Source organism: Sapajus apella, unplaced genomic scaffold, assembly GCF_009761245.1.
Source record: "Sapajus apella isolate SASKATOON/1434 unplaced genomic scaffold, GSC_monkey_1.0 scaffold44, whole genome shotgun sequence".
Classification (NCBI taxonomy): Eukaryota; Metazoa; Chordata; class Mammalia; order Primates; family Cebidae; genus Sapajus; species Sapajus apella.
Window position 1 is genome coordinate 13,809,704 of NW_022436984.1, and position 18,690 is coordinate 13,828,393.

The 18,690-nt window shown below is 36.2% G+C and overlaps 1 protein-coding gene across 23 annotated transcripts in view; it reads right to left on the bottom strand.

The window, feature by feature from the left end:
- SLC8A1 (solute carrier family 8 member A1) overlaps nt 1-18,690 on the bottom strand; it is a 382,674-nt gene that overhangs the window by 286,283 nt on the left and 77,701 nt on the right. For 13 of the 23 annotated variants that reach the window (XM_032239511.1, XM_032239504.1, XM_032239502.1 and 10 more), the window contains exon 2: nt 16,112-17,943. In XM_032239511.1, the coding sequence (XP_032095402.1) occupies nt 16,112-17,910 (1,799 nt within the window). In that variant the 5' untranslated portion in view covers nt 17,911-17,943. The remainder of the gene's footprint in view (nt 1-16,111; nt 17,944-18,690) is intronic. The other 10 variants (XM_032239501.1, XM_032239518.1, XM_032239516.1 and 7 more) reach the window with 1 other exon arrangement.

The following is an 18,690-nucleotide window of genomic DNA, read 5'->3' on the forward strand; positions in this document are numbered from 1 at the left end:
TAAAATGTGAGTCCAGATTTTTTTTGCTTTTTCAAAAATGTTTACTATAATATTATTTATGCATAAACATTGGTTTTAAAAAAAAACCTGATAAAAAGATAGGGGCCTCATTACATAAGTTGTATATATTTAATGAAATAATAGATATTAAGACTTTAAAGAATTTTATTCATATAATGAATAATTCTAGTGCAAACGTTCACAAAAAAATGCAAGAGCAAAACAAAGGTTATACCTGTACATACTAAAATGTAAAAAGTAGCCATCTCTGGATTGTGAAATTGATCACAGTTTTCTCCTTATCTTTAAAAAATGTCTTATATTGGATATCCTATTTTTATACACACATCTGAGTTATTTTATAATCACTCACTCAACAGTCAAAATTGATTATTTTTACCATGTGTCAGGCATAGTTCTTTTTTGTACATACTATGTAATTTACTTTTCATAAAACTCATTGATATAGAATAATTTATCTTGTCATTATGTGTGGAAACAGGCACAGATGTTAAATAACTAGCCCAATATTACCTTCCAAATAAATATTTGAGCTGGGTTTTGAACCAAATGGACTGACTGCAGAACTCATGTTCTTCATGGCATTGCTATACTGTTCATATTACACAGGCTGCTTAGCAATATGTCAGAATATATTAATATCATGGAGAAAGTGATCTCATGCAACTGTGACCATGTGTATAAAACGCTGTAACCCTTTTGGTGAGATGGCCTGATAGTGTATTAAGTATACTTAACTCACCTCACATATAACTAGCTTTCATGAATGTGTTACTTCTCCTTCTTGAGAATACAAAAGCTGTTTTACATAGAGGGATATTATATCTCTTTTGTAATCATCTATTTACAACCACTTATAGTATACCAGACACTGGATTAAAAGCTGGAAATAACTGGAAAGTTATAGAATTTGTTGCCATAAATTTAACACGACCTTGGAAGGGGCATGCAGTTTTAATTGAAACGGATTCTTGACCATGGGAATGGAGGGACTACTTTAAGAGCAGAGAGATTCACATTGTTTCCTTGCTAGAATGTGCTTCATAGACACTACTGATTGCATAGGTCAAAGACAGCACAAGTAATGCTATTGATTTCAGAAATTCATGGTAAATTCACTGGCTAATATTATGTCCACAAAACCACAGCTGCTAAAATTGCAAAGGCATGAGTCAATCATGATAAAAAATTTAGAGTATTATCATGATAAGCTCAGCTAGGAAGACATCAACATAATTTTCCTATGGATGAAAACTATTGGTGCATAGTTTTGGTATTATCGATTCCATCAAAATGTCCTCTGAAATGTTAAAGTCTAATCTAGGTATTTTTTCTGGTTATCATTGCTGATTTTTAAGATGATCTATTTAAGAATCTTTGCAAGAAAAACCCTTTTTTCTTAATAAAGAAAAATCAGGAGGAATTTAGAAGTTAACATTGGTCTGCTTTATATTCTAAACTTGTTTTTTTCTCTCCAGATTGTATTAGAGTCTTATTTTAAATGCAAGTGACAACATTCATGTCCTGTAGCTTGAGACCTTTACCACATATAATTGCACAGCATGATACAAATTAATGTCTTCTAAGTAGGAGCTCAAAGGCATACAAAGATATATTACATGCCAAGAAGTTTCATTTCATTTCCTTTGTTCATAAGACAAATATTTATATTTACTAATCCATGGATAAATAGAAGCATAACACATGTACATAGAAAAAGACACAGTATGGTTCTCTTGCAACTATGGGTTGACCCATTACAAGCACATGACAATGTGTCTTAATAGGTGTGCATATAATAAAACAGATTAATTTGCCACCTAACAGTTGCTAAGAAATTCATTTGTTGAGCATATTTTATACGAATAAAAAATATGTAAGAATTATGTGAGAGAAGTAACCTAACGTTTAATGGCACCATAATATGAACAACTTAGAAACAGAAAGTCAATACCTTGATTTCTCTAATATAAAAGTATTGCTCATGCTCAAGCATTTTATAAAATAATCAAAGTCATTACAGAACAACGAATGAGTGAAACTGTATTGTTTTCTATCTCTTATTTTCAGTGTTGATTTTGTTGGAAAATAATATCTTAAGACCAAAACTCTGGGAGCTGTTGAGATTTTGGCCACTAAGTCAGCTAGACCATGGGGAAGCAAACATCTGTAGACCACCTGCAGCCACGTATGAGGCCCCTCATGAGACTTAGCAACAGGTGTGTTTCAATGTGATAGTGTGTCTGACCTGTCCCTGGCACACTGGGACCAGCACACAGTGTTATTTGTACATCTGCTGAGTAACACTGAATGTGTGGATAATTAAAGCTCTCAGAAATTATTTTACTTAAGAATATTTTCAAGCTTAATGATTCCAATTCTGTACTTGCATGACTGATTTTTCCTTGTGCTAAATTCTGTATTGTTCTTGCCTTGATTGATCTATCATTATCTGTCACTTGATCAACTAAAATATTACATTCTTTAATTAGGTTTTACATTTAAATGAGGACTTGTTTTAGTCTCTTGGAGGTTTATTCATTGCTCAGGTACTTTTTCAATAGCTCTTCTCCTGTTTAAAAATCAATAAAAATGATTAATTTGCCATATATTTATGCTAGGTCAATATATTTATTATGGAAACATATAGCTAACTTGATTTGAATTAAATTGGCCTTTGCTAAAGATCAATTATTGTTCTTTTTATTCCTACCAAATCATCTTGAAAAACAAATGCTATTGGTTAAATAAGGAAAACAATGATGCATATTTATAAGACAACAGGTATCAACCGGAGAAAACTCTCTGCAGTTGGCAATATTGGGAAAGAAGGACACAGACAGGTTTACATCATCTGGATACCAAAGAGTATGAACTATACGGCTCAGAAATTTGTTGTAAAAGGGAACGAAAGCGCACTGAAGGACAGGACTCTGAAGAGTGTTCATAGAATGCTGAAGAAGGGTGATGAGGATAGTCTATCAGGCACGGTAAGTTAGAAGTGCACCAATCACTTCTCCAGGCTTGAACAACCAAGTCTAAGAGTCAGATAAGGTAAGACCAGGTCTCAGGGCTGGAGAAGCGGTGATGTTGCTAAAAAAAAATTTTTTTTTTTTTTTTTGAGCTGGGACTTCAGAGTCTCTCTCATTAAAAAAGAAAAAATAATGACATAATTGGTAACTTTTCTGACTGCTGCAGAGGCAACAATTTACTAACAATCCTACACACCTACTTCACCTGTAACTACAATTTCCCTGAAGACATAGAAGAAAAATCAATTGTTTTAATCCATATGGAAAAAAGAAAGAAAGAAAGAAAACTGCCAATGTGGTTTGACTAGCAAACCACTGGAGTTGTGGCGTAAGCATAATGGATTACCTCTTCCATTACCACTAATCTAATTACTTTCCTCTATCTGTCTTCATTCCAGCAGGCATCTTTACCAGCCAAGCCATATTACAAAAAAGGATTGGATGTGGGTAGGTAAAGCAAACAAAGGGAAACATCAAATGCAAAGGCTATCATTTCTGAAGACTACTGCTCTCTTATTCCAAGTGACTCCAAAGAAAAGCAGTCTCAGCCAGGTGCAGCCTGTAAACCCAGCACTTTGGGAGGCCAAGGCAGGTAGATCACCTGAGTTCAGGAGTTCCAGACCAGGCTGGCCAGCATGGCAAAACCCCATTTCCACTAAAAATACAAAAAAAATTTAGCTGGGCATGGTGGCAGGTGCCTGTAATCTCAACTACTTGGGAGGCTGAAGCTTGAACCAGTGAGGCAGAGGTTGCAGTGAGCTGAGATCGTGCCATTGCACTCCAGCCTGGGTTATGGGGCAAGAATCTCCCCCCCACCCACCCCCCACACACACACACAAAGAAAGCAATCTCTACTTTTCTGAAAGAGCAAGCACAGAGATGTTCAAATTAGGGTGACTACACCACACTTATTAATTATGTACCTGCATAATTACTAATAGTGCACTCTTTTACTCACAAAAGTGCTCTGATTTGGGCAAAAATTTATATTGCCATCCTAAATACCCTGTGACAGGAATATCAATTTACATAAAACACTGAAACAAATTTGACAAAATAATGGATCAATCCATTTCACATATATAATTCCACAAGATCATAACTTACCAAGACTCACTAAGAAACAAGGATTTAAGCTTCTCTTATTTTTGTTTATATTTGTTGTCTTTCAAAATATTTCTTTTTGGCAAATAACTATATTTTTTTTAAAAAACTAAGGCATAGAGTAATTTAGAAAACAAAAATAAATATCATTTCCTTATACTTTACTGTAAATCTTATTCAGTGTTACACCATTTTTTTAAAAAATATTTTTGCTTTTTCTCAGGACAGCAAACATTTTTGAGATGAAAGAAAATCCATAGATCATTTACTTTAATGCCTTAGTTTTACTATTAAGAACACTGAAATTCAGAGAAATGAAATGACTCGCCCAAAGCTGCTGGTCTAGTTGGTGGTCAACTAACCAGACTAGTAGTCTAATGAGACAAGTTGCTTCTGGAACTCCTAAATACTTGTTTCCCTCTGCATTCCATTCTGTCTCCTGGATTATATTCTTTATGTATTGTATTGGGTTGGTGCAAAAGGAATTGTTGGTTTTAATTTAAAAGTAATGACAAAACCAGCAACTGCTTTTACACCAATCTAATAGAAGCCTCCTGCCAGAAAGAACTTTATCAAAATCTAGCTTTGCCCTAAACATCACATTTTCCCTCTGGAAAATGGCAGATAATAAAGTGAAGGGCCAAAAATAAAAATTTCTTAGGCTATTGATATTTCATTGCTTTTTGAAGATTATACAAAGAGAGTTCTCCCATCGTCAGTTTTGTCATTGTCTTCAGTAGGACCAATTGGTATTTTTATTAATTTTTTATATAACTTTTATTTTCGGTTCGGGGTACATGTGCAGCTTTGTTATACAGGTAAGCTGCGTGTCACGGGGGTTTGGTGGACAGATAATTTCATCATCCAGGTAATAAGCATAGTACCCAGTAGATTTTTTTTCTGATCCTCTTCCCTAATATCAAAGAAGAGCAATAACTTTGTGAAGTTTAACCTATGAGACATTATTGGGAATTGCAAACTGACATAAGAAAAACATAATCAACACGTTTCTTAATATTCAACGTAACATAGTATTTTATTGGCTCTCAAAGCAAGTGTTAGGATTAGTTTTGCTGAAAATGTTGAAGTTTTTGTTTCTTTTGTTTTGTTTTTGTTTTTCTGAGACAAGGTTTCACTCTGTCACCTACACAGGAATGCAGTGGTGTGATCACAGCTCACTGCAACCTCGATCTCCCTGGCTCAAGTGATCTTCCCACCTCAGCCTCCTTAGAAGCTGGGACCACAGGCATGAGCCACAGAGATAGAATGAGGACTTAACCCAGGAGAGTATGGCCCCAAACTCTGTGCTCTAAGTCATTAGGTTACCAGCAAAACTGGCTTTTGGATGGCATTGTGTCCACAATGAACGTCTACCATTCACTTTTATTCCATGTTCACGTTTGGGAAGCAAAACGTTTAAAATGAACATAGCTGGAGTGGGACACACCAATAGCGTGGATGGAAATATACATACACATACAAAAGGCAAACACACAGTCGTAAAACAGTAAACTGGAAAACTTTAGGGCCAAAGACTCAGGCCTACTTCAAAATGTCTCAAGTGCTTCATATATAAGAATTGACCATAGAATAATCAAGTAATCAAAACCAGATCAATTTAAGAGAATGTAGTTTACAATCGCTACAGAAGTAATGAAATATTGGGAAAGATGTTCCTTCCCTAAAATAATCCAAACCTATAGAGGACACTTAAGTTAACCAAACAACTAACAACCGCAGGATAGTTTAGCTCTAGATATTGCCAGATAAGTATCTGGACTTAATATTCTTTACATTATTTTATATTTGTTTTATTTTGACCTCCACATTTATATATTCATATATATTAATGTTCATTATTTCATTATATTAATATTATTCCATTCTACTAGACCATGTGTAGGTCAGATAAATTACTTCCTATAATATATCAGCTTATAGCATCCCTGAAACCACCGCTATAGAGTTCTCTTTTGCATAATAACAACAGCTCAGAAATAGTCTCACCTCTGACCTTTCATCTTTTCTTGGTAATCCGTTTGGCCTCCTTCAACACCATGTTAGGGTATTCTGAGGTGTTAGGCCACGTGAGCCTGAGACCCCGAAGACACTGAGCCCCAACTCATCAGATTCCTGGCTAAGTAGTTCCAATGTCCTTAGTAGCCTCATTTGTTTATGGCTCAATAAACATACCATTTAGAGAAAGGACTCAGATGTCAGTAACATATGCTTCCCCTAGTAATGCACAGGATTAAGAAGAAAAGTTGAAGACAAAACTCTTTCCCTACTTCACATTCTCCTGAGTTCATTGCTGCTATGAAAAATCAATCAGGTTTGAGTTGTTCCTAATCTCTGCTCCTCCGGTCTCCATCAGAGAGGGCAGCCAAACTGTGACAGGCGCTATCTGGGATAGGGACAGGAAAGGAGAGAGAGCCCTGTGATTCTCTTCTGGGGAAAAGCAGGCTTAGGAAGTAGGTTGCTGCTAGAGCAGACAGCAACACTGACAGCTCATCATCATTCATTCTCAGCCTAAACACCAGTGGCAAGAGCCCCATCAGGTGGCATTGAGAAAAGGAGATCAAAGAAGGCACATAGAGGCTTTGGGGGTGACTAAACATATACACTGTCATATATGAACATTTGTACATCCATCTCTTCTAGTAAAGCTAGAGGAGATGGCAGAGGCTATGTCTTAGGTACCACTGTAGTCCCAGAACCTTGCAAGGGGCTTGGCATGGGATTGATGCTCATAGAACATTTACTGGAAGCAGGAATCAATGAATAGGACCCCAGCCCTTCTGGATCCTACAGGCTACTTCTGGCTCCTCAGACACACTCAGCCACGTACACTTGATTTCAAGGACAAAGTTGCTGTCTATTTTTAATAAAGAAGCAGCTTGAGTGAATCCCATTTCTATTTCCTTACTCTGATACTGTCTCCTGTTTGCGTGAGCAAGAGTATGGACTAATTCCAGGCTTCAGTTCATTTTAGTCATAGCTGAAGTCTAATCAGGGCTGTATATTCTGTCTCTGTCTCTGTCCCTCCATCTGCCTCCTTTTTTCTCCCCGCTCCTTCTTTCTCTGCCTGCCCCTCCTTTTTACTCACCCTTCCTCCACTTTTTTCTCTGCCTCCTCCATTTTTGCCCCTCTCTCCTCTCTCTCTCTCTCTGTCTCTCTCTCTCTCCCCCCTCCCCCCCCCGGTGATATACGAATTCCAGGCACACAGATATACACTGAACTGAATAGCTCATGTTTCAAAACTGTGTAAAGTTAAGATTGTAATGGCTAGTGTGCAAGAAGGAAACTTGTCCTTGTAACTTTAGGATTTTTCTTTTTAATTGTGCCCTAAGAATTAAACCCTATACAAATAGGACTTAATTTTACTTTCCCACTTTTTCCTTGATAAATAATAAATTGTGTTGGGGGGGTAAGCAAATGTTCTTTGTTGAAAGCCAACAGTTTCAGGCGTCTTTTAAAGGTTATATTTATAAACACATTGCTATCAGGCTTACTCCCAATAGACCAATAATTTGCCTGCATAAGGTAAAAATTAAAATAAAACCACCTTCTTCAAAAACACATTTGTTGTAGAAACACCTGAACGTTGGTTTTGTGTAAAGTACATTAAAGATGTAATTGGACATTCATGTGATTGTAGGTAGAATTTTTTGCTTATTCTTTTCCTCCAGAGAGAATGTAATTCAGAAATAAGAAGGACTTGGAATTGGGAATTTTAAAAATATATCTAAAAATTCTATGTGCTGCGGAGGTTTGAATTCTAAGTTTGAATAAGATGAACTATCATGCAGGTCACTTATTCTAGGAAAGTCTCCTAACTAATTCTTACTGTTAAGAATTATTAACACCTTCAGGGTCACAGAATATAATGTTTTAACCTCTTTTTAGTGCAGACACAAGGTAACGGCATCCCCTGATACTAATTCTCTGTTATCACTAATTTAATTTAGATTGTCTGGTAACATATTTTTTAAAAAGACCAAGAAACTACTATTTTAAGTATGAAGAAAAGCCACATTCATTATTCAGCCATATAAGGAAGTTAAATGCTACAGTGCCGATGCAGGCAATGTCAGAAAACTAGGAATAAAGAAGTTTCTTTTTAAAAACTAGGAATGAGGGGAAATAAACATTGTGTGAGAGAAAACAAACCAAAACCAACAATAACTAGGTAGGTCAGCTACACGGAGGGACCACAATATTTAGCATTCCCTTGCCTCTCAAACTCAGCTATTCATGGTCTTCTAGGTTAATGGAGAGCAGGGCACTGAGAGCCATGTGGTTAATACATGTTCCAGAATCCCAGAAAAGATAAATGACTGCTCTAGTTTCTCATCTTCTGAGCAGCGTGAGCATGTGTTGAGGTTAGTGTCACTGTACCACAACCTGCAACATCCTCTTCCTTGTGTATGGAAGCCATTCAAAGAAGAAACAGCTCTTAATAAGACACTACAGGCGTTACAGTCAAGCAGTCCTACTGAATTCTAGATCCACCCTTTATTAGCTATGTAACCCAGAGAAAGTTAAATCTCTAAGCTTCAATTTCTTCATCTGTAAAATGGGTATAACAGTAGCTACTTGATATGGTTGTAAAGATTAAGTCGTATGAACACTTTAAGAAGAATAGCATGCATCTTGTTTTTTAATAAATCTTAGTGTCATCATCATCATCATCACTGCCACCACCAATAATCATCACTACCTCCACCATCTCCAACACCCTCACCTACCACCATCAGCATCACCGTCACTACCACCTCCAACATATCCAAAATCACCACCATCATTACCACTATATCCATAACCACCATCACCAACAGCACCATCGCCACTATCATCCTCATTTTGCAGGTGAGAAAGCTGATTCGGAACCTAAGTAGCTTGCTGAAAGACACAAAGCTAGTAGGGGACAGAGACAGAGCTCAAATTTCCCAGTTGAGGGATCCTCCTAAGCCCATCTTTATCTCAGGAAATCTATCACGGAAAAATGGTGTGGTTGCAAGTGTCACCACAAAGCTTCAGAATACCTAGGACCCCAGATATCTCACATGTACGCATAGAAAAGCAAAAATAAGATCAAAAAACTGTATCTGGAAAATACCTTAGGCTATTTTATTAATATGTGAATTGCTGACTATACTGCAACTCCCTGGTTGCCCTGTTATCATGACCACCAGCCTGAAAGGTGAGGGACCCAGGTTCTGATTTGTTCCCTCTTGCCCTCATCTCTTCAACTGTCACCAAAGAACACAATGCCTATTCCCATATTTGACCCTGTGGAGACACTGTAGGAAGGAAAGAAATTGTCATCTACAGCACCAATTCCTCAGGAGAAAGGCAGGAAATGAAACACAACTGTTTATTTAGCCTGGCTCTATAGTGAAACAGCTGTATAGGCCTGTGGAAAAAAAGGGCACTGGCTTGGCTCAACCTTTGGCAAATAGATGGATATTATGTAGGCAGCATGTCAATCCAGAAGAGGAAGCAGTGGAGGAGATTTCCTATAATTCTTCCCATATTGTTCATTGCTGCTTTCCCTCCCAGGACCTTCTGGACTTCCCATCAGAAATCGAGGGCAGGAACTGCAAGGCACTGTGGGAAGACAGCAGCTTGGGTCCTACCGGCCCACTCAGCACCTTCCACTGGGACCCTCAGCGGGCTCACCCAAGGCAGTTATGAAGATGCCACTTACCCACAGTACATTCAGCTGTCTTCTCATCCTTTTCCACCACCTGGCCCAGAGCCATTTTACTCTACTGTTGCAAGGCTAAACTTCTCAGTTTCATGGCATTCACATTGTAATAAGGGACTAATCAACGTTCCACCCCAAAGAATCAATCTCCAATGGTCAGATTTCAGCCACGAAGGGAAGCTGATGAAGATAGTTTACAGGGAAACCTCTACAGTTTCCATATTACAATGTTGCCTATAGGCAATTTTCCACATCTCAGCTTTGTTATCTTGACAGGGAAGCAAAATAACAACACATAACACCCTCAAGGTTGCTCTCCTCAAAAGAATTAAGTATGCTTAAATCTCCTTCCCTGGGTTAATGGTATCCTAGGTAAAGTAAAGCAAAGAAAACCTCTTCTTATTTCACAGCTTACTGTAAAATCCACTCAGATTTTACAGGACGGTGGCAGAGTAATAACTCTGAGAAATGATGTGACAGTGAATGATTGTCAATGGCTAAAGACTGCTCAAAAGTTGCTCAATGGCTATAGGATTAAAGTAAAGCAGACCCATTCCTTGAGACCCAAGGACTCATTCACAAAGAGCAAAATAAAGTACAACATTTTACTACAAATCTATTACATTCTCTTTAGGATCTTCAAGAGGCAAAGTAGTATGGAGGAACAAGCACATAAGCTTTTAAGTCAAATAGAAAAGGGTTCAAATCCTAGATCCATAATTTATTAGCACTTTGAAGAAGTAACTTAATCTCTGAGTTTCAGTTTTTTTCATCTGCAATGTCACTTACTTCATTGGGTCATTATAATTACATGTATAAAAAGCATTTGAGAAAGTACTTGGAAAATAGTACATTGTCTAATACCATTAGTCTTCTAAATTTTGTTTCTACACATTCCACCAACAAAAAGAGTTCTGCAAACAATAATCCTTTAAAAGATGTACCCAGATTGATTTACATACCCTCATAATGATTTAGAATCCCTTTACACAAAATGTACTTTCACTGAGTCTTTCATTAATTTTGATAATGGTCCTGTCTATTGAAACTGCCCTTACTCTTAGATTTACCAAGGTGTAACTCCATCTTACCATGTACCTCCCATTTTTCTTTTAAATTATGCTTTTGTCCTCCAAAAGCAATGAAAATATTTTGTCTAAAATTAAGGCTTCCTATAGGTTACACAATGCCTTTATAATGGTATTTCTACTTATCAGAATATGCACCATCTCATGATCTCCCATTTTAGAGTATAAGGAGTATATTTGTCCTATTTCTTCATAATTGTTAGCCCAATGCTGGCCACAAGTCCACAGCTTATTAAGTATGTGCTGATTAACTGATGCATAAATTCTCCTTTACCCCAACCCAGTAAAGCAATCAGCCTTCCTAGTAATAGCCTTGAAAGATGACTAACAAAAGAGCCCATAGTTTAAACACTTCAATGTGGCTGAACTATGAAATCTCAATTGCTAAGACAAAATTCCTTTATGTAATGATATTACAACCCCAAGCTTTAATTAGTACTTGAAAAATAAAATTATAATAGCAACTATGGCAATCTGGTTGACATGGTAAACAACCTTTCTGCACATAATCAGTTTAGGTTCCTAATAGTACTAAATTCAGACTCATAAATGTTTTTGGCTCTTATCCTATCTTATTTTTATAACAGCTATGGATTCAGAAAGCATGAATTTATAAAAACATCTTGCAGTTATAATTTAGGTTTGCAGATGATACTATATGTGATTTGGCTCTAAAAAGAGATAAATATTCTGGTCTGAAAAGATAATCCACTAAAGCAGAAATCCATTCAAATGCTAAAGTTATTTCATACAAACTTCTTACATTAGCCCATTACCTAGGAAAATTCTATGTCAATATAAAATATCATACATCCATCACTTTAATGCTCTAAAGGTATCAGATAAAATTCTACTGCTATTAAGTAAAGCTTGTATATGTTGGATTTCAAGTAGTATGTGCTGACAGCCATTCTTGTCTTGTGGTTTTTTTCTAATATTTTTCATAATTTCTGATTTCCCCACACAATTTTCTTCTATTTTTATTAATTCAAGTTTTCTTAACATCTTTGTTTCATGTTGTTTGCATGTGGCTGTCTTACTGTATTTTGTTCTACTCTCAGAATCGAATTGCCATCTAAAATAGTTAAGTCTTTATCCTGTGGAACTCTATAGAACAGGAAAAGGACACAGGTCCCATAAACAGCAAAAACAAGATATTTATTTTCCCTGGAATGTAATAATAATATTGTAGAATCAATATAATGCTAAAATTTTCTTTTCTAGACCTATTTCCAAAAAGTGGAAAATGTGATATAAATATTGAGCATCAGACAGCTATAGTTTTTGAGATGTCTTACACATCTTATTTCCTAAAGTTAACAAAGTCACAACTCTACTTAAAAATGTAGCAGTTGTTAAAACAAAATTAACTTTGGGTAGACCCATGGTTTAGTATATTATACTATGACTAAGAACCTCTGGTAAATTGATATGCTAAGGAGTATATCAGGTAAATATTCTAACTTATATACTGTTTTTCCAACTCTGTATTTAAAATATACAATAGTAAATGCTCATCATCTTTTGAATTGTCTTCCAAAAATATTATTATTGCTGGGCTATAACTAAGTAATTAAATTTGATTTGTAGCTACATTAGTTCATTAGCCTTAACATTTTCCAAAACAGTTAAGCTGATGTTAGATCTTGGAATACCAAATGATATTTTGTAATAATTATTACCATTACACTAGAATCATTAAAGAACAATCAGTAACAGCACTTCAAATTTGTGGGTATTACCTACAAAACCACAAATCAAATTAGCACATTCTTCATTTATTTTTTATTAGCTGTTAGCAGTAGACAGAATTCCCTGTTGTAAGTCAAGATTAGTTGGCATTGGTTTAGAATGTGTCATTGATTGAGTTTATAAAAAAGCATGTGCTAGTTGTTATCTATTTAATGGGATTTTGCTTCATAATTTTAAAATGTTTTGCTGAAAATATATTTTATTAGAAATTACAAGCATTTATCACTTAGCAGTATTTTTTTTCTCAAATACATTTTGATCTTAGAAATGGTCAAGTTGAAATAATTGAATTCATTTATGTAAGAATATTAATAAATATGTATATATATTTTTATATTATAAATTTAAATGACTACTTCTACACTAAAAATAAGATCAAAGACTAGGAATCTATCTTGTTTTTGGAACTGAACAATCAATAAAGCTATACTGTCTTTTATTCTCCATCCTTAATCAGATTGGACCTTATTTCTACCTTGTTTAGGCTTGTACACAACATAAATTTTTTTTTTCAAAGTATTTAATAAAGCTTAGTGGTGCCAGCAGCCTTATTTAAATACTGAAGGTTTTGAAGGAGGACAGACATCTTTCAAGATTAACTATGCAATTTGATGAGATATAAATTCATTCTTTAAGACAACTTGGGTTTAGTCTACATAATCCGATTCCCTCGCACAACGACAAACTCTTTCACTTGGATCTGACCTATGGAAAACAGACAACTGCCAAAGGAAAAACGATCCTTAAAAATTAATGTTTTCTGAACTGCTAACAAGGTAGCACAACTCCATTTGACCCAGCAATCCCATTAATGGGTATATATCCAAAGGAATATAAATCATTCTATTATAAAGACACATGCACTCAAATGTTCACTGCAGAACTATTCACAATAGCAAATATATGGGATCAACATTATCTTTGATAATATGTTTTTTTTAGAAACCTTGTGTTTGAATCCTGGTGCTTAATTTAAGGTTAAATCCCCGTCACAAAAACAAATTTATGCAATCAATAGACCTATTTAGCATCTACAAAGCTTGTCAGTAATAAAACTCCATGAAGTCAAGATGAAATCTCTTCAAAATTAAAATTCTAAAAAGAAAAACATAGGGCTGTAATTTCATTCCACTTACAAATTAAATACTTTGCCAATTCTAAAATTTCACATATCTATTGAGCAAATGAAGTATAGTAAGAATTTTATAGAGCAAAAAGCTTGTGATTGATTTAGAATACTCCTAAGAACATATATACAGAGATGGCATGGATTATTAACCAGTTTTCACCAACTCCACAAATGTTTACCAATTTTCACAAGAAATCTACATTTCTAAAGATGGAATTTGGCAATACTCCTTCCTTAGCAAGAATAAAATCAATTTAATTGCATAGAATGAATGTTTTAAATGGAGCTTGGCAGAGTAAGTTATTCTATCAAATCAATGTCAATCCTTTTTAAAAATTCTTTTCCTTATTCTTCTGCATTGTACCACCCAAAAGAACATTGTTTATTTATGGTTTGGTAAAAGTCCTGAACAGCAGAATAGATAGGGAAAGACTGCTTTTCAAATAAACCAGTATAGAGTCCTTATTCTTAAGAAAAAGAAAGATAATATTTTCAAGAGAAAATATCCTTAGTCAAACAAACAAAACACAGACTGAAGATGTTTTAAGGGCTACCCTTATGAGTTCATTTAACAACATGAAATATACCTTTAACACCATGCAATACACTTTTACATGAATTTACAAGTGCTCTCTACTACAGAATGGTTCAATAATTGAAATGATTAGAAAACATAATCATTAGGGAAAATACAATCAATAGGGAAAGAATTCCTAGCAAAAGAATAAAGTTCAAGTGTGTTAACCTGGGCACACAGGAACTTTCCAATCCAAGACCATTGGAAACATTCTTTCTTAGATATGAAGGATATTAATTTGCTACTAGATAACTATCTTTCAGTAAAATAAGTGTCCCAACAAAACACATCTCAATAAGTGGAACATTAACATAATAAACATAAAATAGATATTAATCAAAACACTATGCCCCCTACACATATCAGAAGATAGATATTATAATCTCTGCTTTGATTTCATTGCGATATTGTACTTGACACTATTTATCACTATACGGTAACAACAAAGGTCGTAAAGACACTGAAAGGCTCATTCAGGAAAATCTGTTCTCTTTGCCCATCCCCTCCCTTGTTTGTTTTCCCTCATGTTCAGTAGGAGAAATTTCCTATTTAAAGAGCATGTATTCATCATTTGACATATCACATGCCATTAACATAAGAATTAACAATTTTAGAACTATATTTATATATTTATTTTGCTTTCCTGAAATTTCTAAATGCCCAATGCTTCAACCAATATAATCATTCATTTAAATATCCTTTGTTATACTGCAGATATTACAGGTTCCTTCCCTCCCTTCCCTCCCTCCTTCCTTCCTTCCAGAAATTGTTCATAGAATCAAATTTTCTGCTTTGCTTTTGGTGAGCTGAGTGCAACATCCCTTCCTAGGCAAAGAGGGAACAGCCCTCTAAATATCAACTCTCAGTGGAAGAATCATTGCACAACTGGGGTACTTCATATTACTACATGAGCACAGTGCCACCATAAAGTGCCAAGAGGAAGAACAAATTGTTTCTTTTTTTCTCTGACCCACACCTCGGCAACTAGATACATGGGCAGAATCTTATTTCTCTCCCCATCACTGTATCAGTGGGGCAGAGTGTTTGTTTAATAAGCACATAAAGTAAAACCAGACTGGAACTACAAAAGGGCTGGATGGCCTTTCCCATGTTGGCATAACACTGAAGAAGGAGGGTTGGTCATGAAGTCACGATTTACCAATGGCATTTAAGCAGAAACATTAACTTATATTGTCACAAAACACAATGTCACATAAAAGCCACAAAAATATTTTCAGTAAGCTCTGGTAGCCAGGAAATTCTTTTCAGAGGTGTTTCCTTTTTGGGTTTTCCCAATTTGGACTCAGAAATGAAGTTAGAGACCTATTGTGATATTTTAAATATTCCTTTTCCAAATATATAACATGTGATTCAAAATAGAATGCAAGTTTTTCAGCCTGTCTTAAGTAAGCTGACAAATGGTGTCCCATCGCTCATTTTATCATGGTCACAACATACTTAAAATGCATATATGTATAAAAGTAAAAATAAAATATTGATGTAAATAGAATTAAGATCTCTGTGTGTAAAGCATATTGATAACCAGCACCCAAGCAAGGACTGATATTTTGAAAATGGTCTTGTATAAAAGCTATTCCATTCCTTGTATGCTATTTAGTTTAAAAAATGATGCACAGACCCACATTCATAAACACACTGAAACACACACACATACACACACATAATATAAGAACTTACACAATTTCATCATTCTGGAATTCGAGCTCTCCACAGGTGTCTTCAAAATCCTCGCCTCCACCTCTGGCAGTTCCTTCAATGGTTTTATATGGAACAATAACATTTCCTCGAGCTCCAGATGTTCTCAATACTTTCACCTCCATGATGCCAATGCTCTCACTCACGTGAGTCACAGGTTCCTCAAAAGTAAAAATGCCTGCGTGGTCATCATCAAAAATAGTTACAGTGGCAGTGGAGGGAGAACCGAGGCAAGCAAGTGTAGAAACATGATTGGCTTCCAGTATGCCATCTTCTGAAGCTTCGGAAGATACTTTGACATTGCTGAGATGCACAAGGAAATTTTCATCCTCCTCAAAGATATCATCATCAATGATACCCACTCTAATTTCCTTCTGCATCTCACCAGGCTTAAACACCACAGTTCCTTCAGTAAATTCATAATCAGACCCAGCATTTGCTGTGCCATCCTCCGTTCTGAAGTCCACAAACACAGTGTTGGTCAAATCACCACCTCTGCGGATAATAGTAAGGGCCACAGTACCACAGTTCTCCAGGCACTGATATGTCCCTTGTTCAAAGAAGATCTTACTAACAGGGTCGTTTTCAGCCACTTCAGTGTTGACCTCATGCATGCTGACAGCCTTCCTTGCTTGGTCAGCTGCATGCCGTTTTAAAATGTTGCCAGCTCCTGTCATCAGGCGGGTAGCTTGAATGCGGTAAAAGGCTCTACTTTTTTGCTGCTGACTTAGGACTTGGTAGTTAGCTAATTCTATTAATTGCTCTATTTCTTTCTCTGGATGTTTCTGCTTAAGTTCCTTCAGAATCCTAGCCATTTCTCGCCTAGCTTCTTCATCATCTTGGTCCCTCTCATCCACCTCCAGAACCAGAGCACCATCTAAGAAACTGTCAACATGAGAATTGACCACTTTCCCATCCATTTCAATTTCAGTCTTGGAAGATGGCCTGTCTCCTTCGTGTTCAATAATCATGCCCCTTTGCTTGCCAGCTCGATACCTCTTGTAGACATACTTATAAAAGAGAAGTCTCCTATCTGCTACCCAAGCAAACACAACACAGATGGGAAAGAAGAAGAAAGTAAGCAAACCTTCCCAGACCTCCACAACGCCAGGAGAGATGACAGACAAAATAATGTAAAGCCAGGTGTAGGCAAAGATGCTCCAGGCTGCCGTCACGAAGAACACACGCAAATGCTTAATCTTCCTTGTCTCTCCGTCAGGGACCACGTAAACACAGAGTGCAATAATGATGAACATATTGAACGCAGCACTTCCCACGATGGTGCTAGGACCGAGGTCTCCTGCAGTGAAGTTATGGCCGCACACTTCAATTACTGAAAGGAGAATCTCAGGAGCAGAAGAACCCAGGGCCATCAAGGTCAGGTTGGAAACGGTCTCGTTCCAGATCCTCACAGTTGTCTTGGTGGTCTCTCCATTGGGTTTCTTTATGGTTATTTCTTTTTCTTGAGATGTGATGACTTCTATAGAGGACATGAACCGATCAGCTATGATAGAGACTCCAAGAAACATGTAGACCATGGCCACAAAATACACAGTAGCTCTAGCAATTTTGTCCCCAAAAGAAGGGTCTTGGGGCTCCCAGATGGGCAAAATCACCCCTTTCTTACAGTAATATGAGCCAGTACATTCACCAGTTTCATTTCCTTCTCCTTCCATATCTGTCTCCGCAATTACGTGGTCCACATGGGAAAATAAGAGAGCCAGGACAACTAACAGATGTAATCCCATTGAAAAGGTGGGTGAAAGACTTAATCGCAGCATGTTGTACACGACACTTCCAACTGTCACAACCTACTGGAAAAATAAGATGGGGAGAGGGTGGAAAGAAAGTCATGTCATTAGAGCTGCATCCAAAGCATTAGTAATTACTTATTTTTATTACTCTTACCAAAATTGGTTTATATTTCACCATCAAAAATCTATAGTGAGTAATTGCTTTAAGACTCCATCAGTGACTAAGCAATCCTTTGTAAAGTTTACAACTCAATCTTCCTGTGAATTTACTGCATGTAGTTCCCATTCACTGAGCAGGATACATTGAGTTATTGGAAAGGAAAAGTTCAATTAATACAGCCTTGCCTTATTAAACACACATTTATGTATGCTAATAGCCAAAAAACACAGGACTTTTAAAGCATTAAATAATTTCCTCCTCTTTACAAAAGCAAATTTTCTTCTAAATTTTTGTTAGTACATCATCTTCCAGAAATGATTTCCTTGCCAAAACACCTTATTAGGATTGATGCTTTGAAAATCAGACTGAAAAAAATCCCACCAACGCAAGGCCTGGTGATTATCTTAAACACCAGAAAGCATCTTACACGGTATTTCATGAAATTGTGCCCTCTTGCTCCACACTTACATGGAAACAGAAAACTTCAAGCTTGCCTGAAATCAAACCTCAATGGCATTTTTTCTTGAGGGGAAAAAAATTCTGTTGTAACATTTCTACACATTAAGTACAGTTTTTAAAAGCATGTTTTGATGAGAGCACATTTCCTCTTAGTTGTCAGCCAGCCCAGGTCTCCTGATACATTAGCA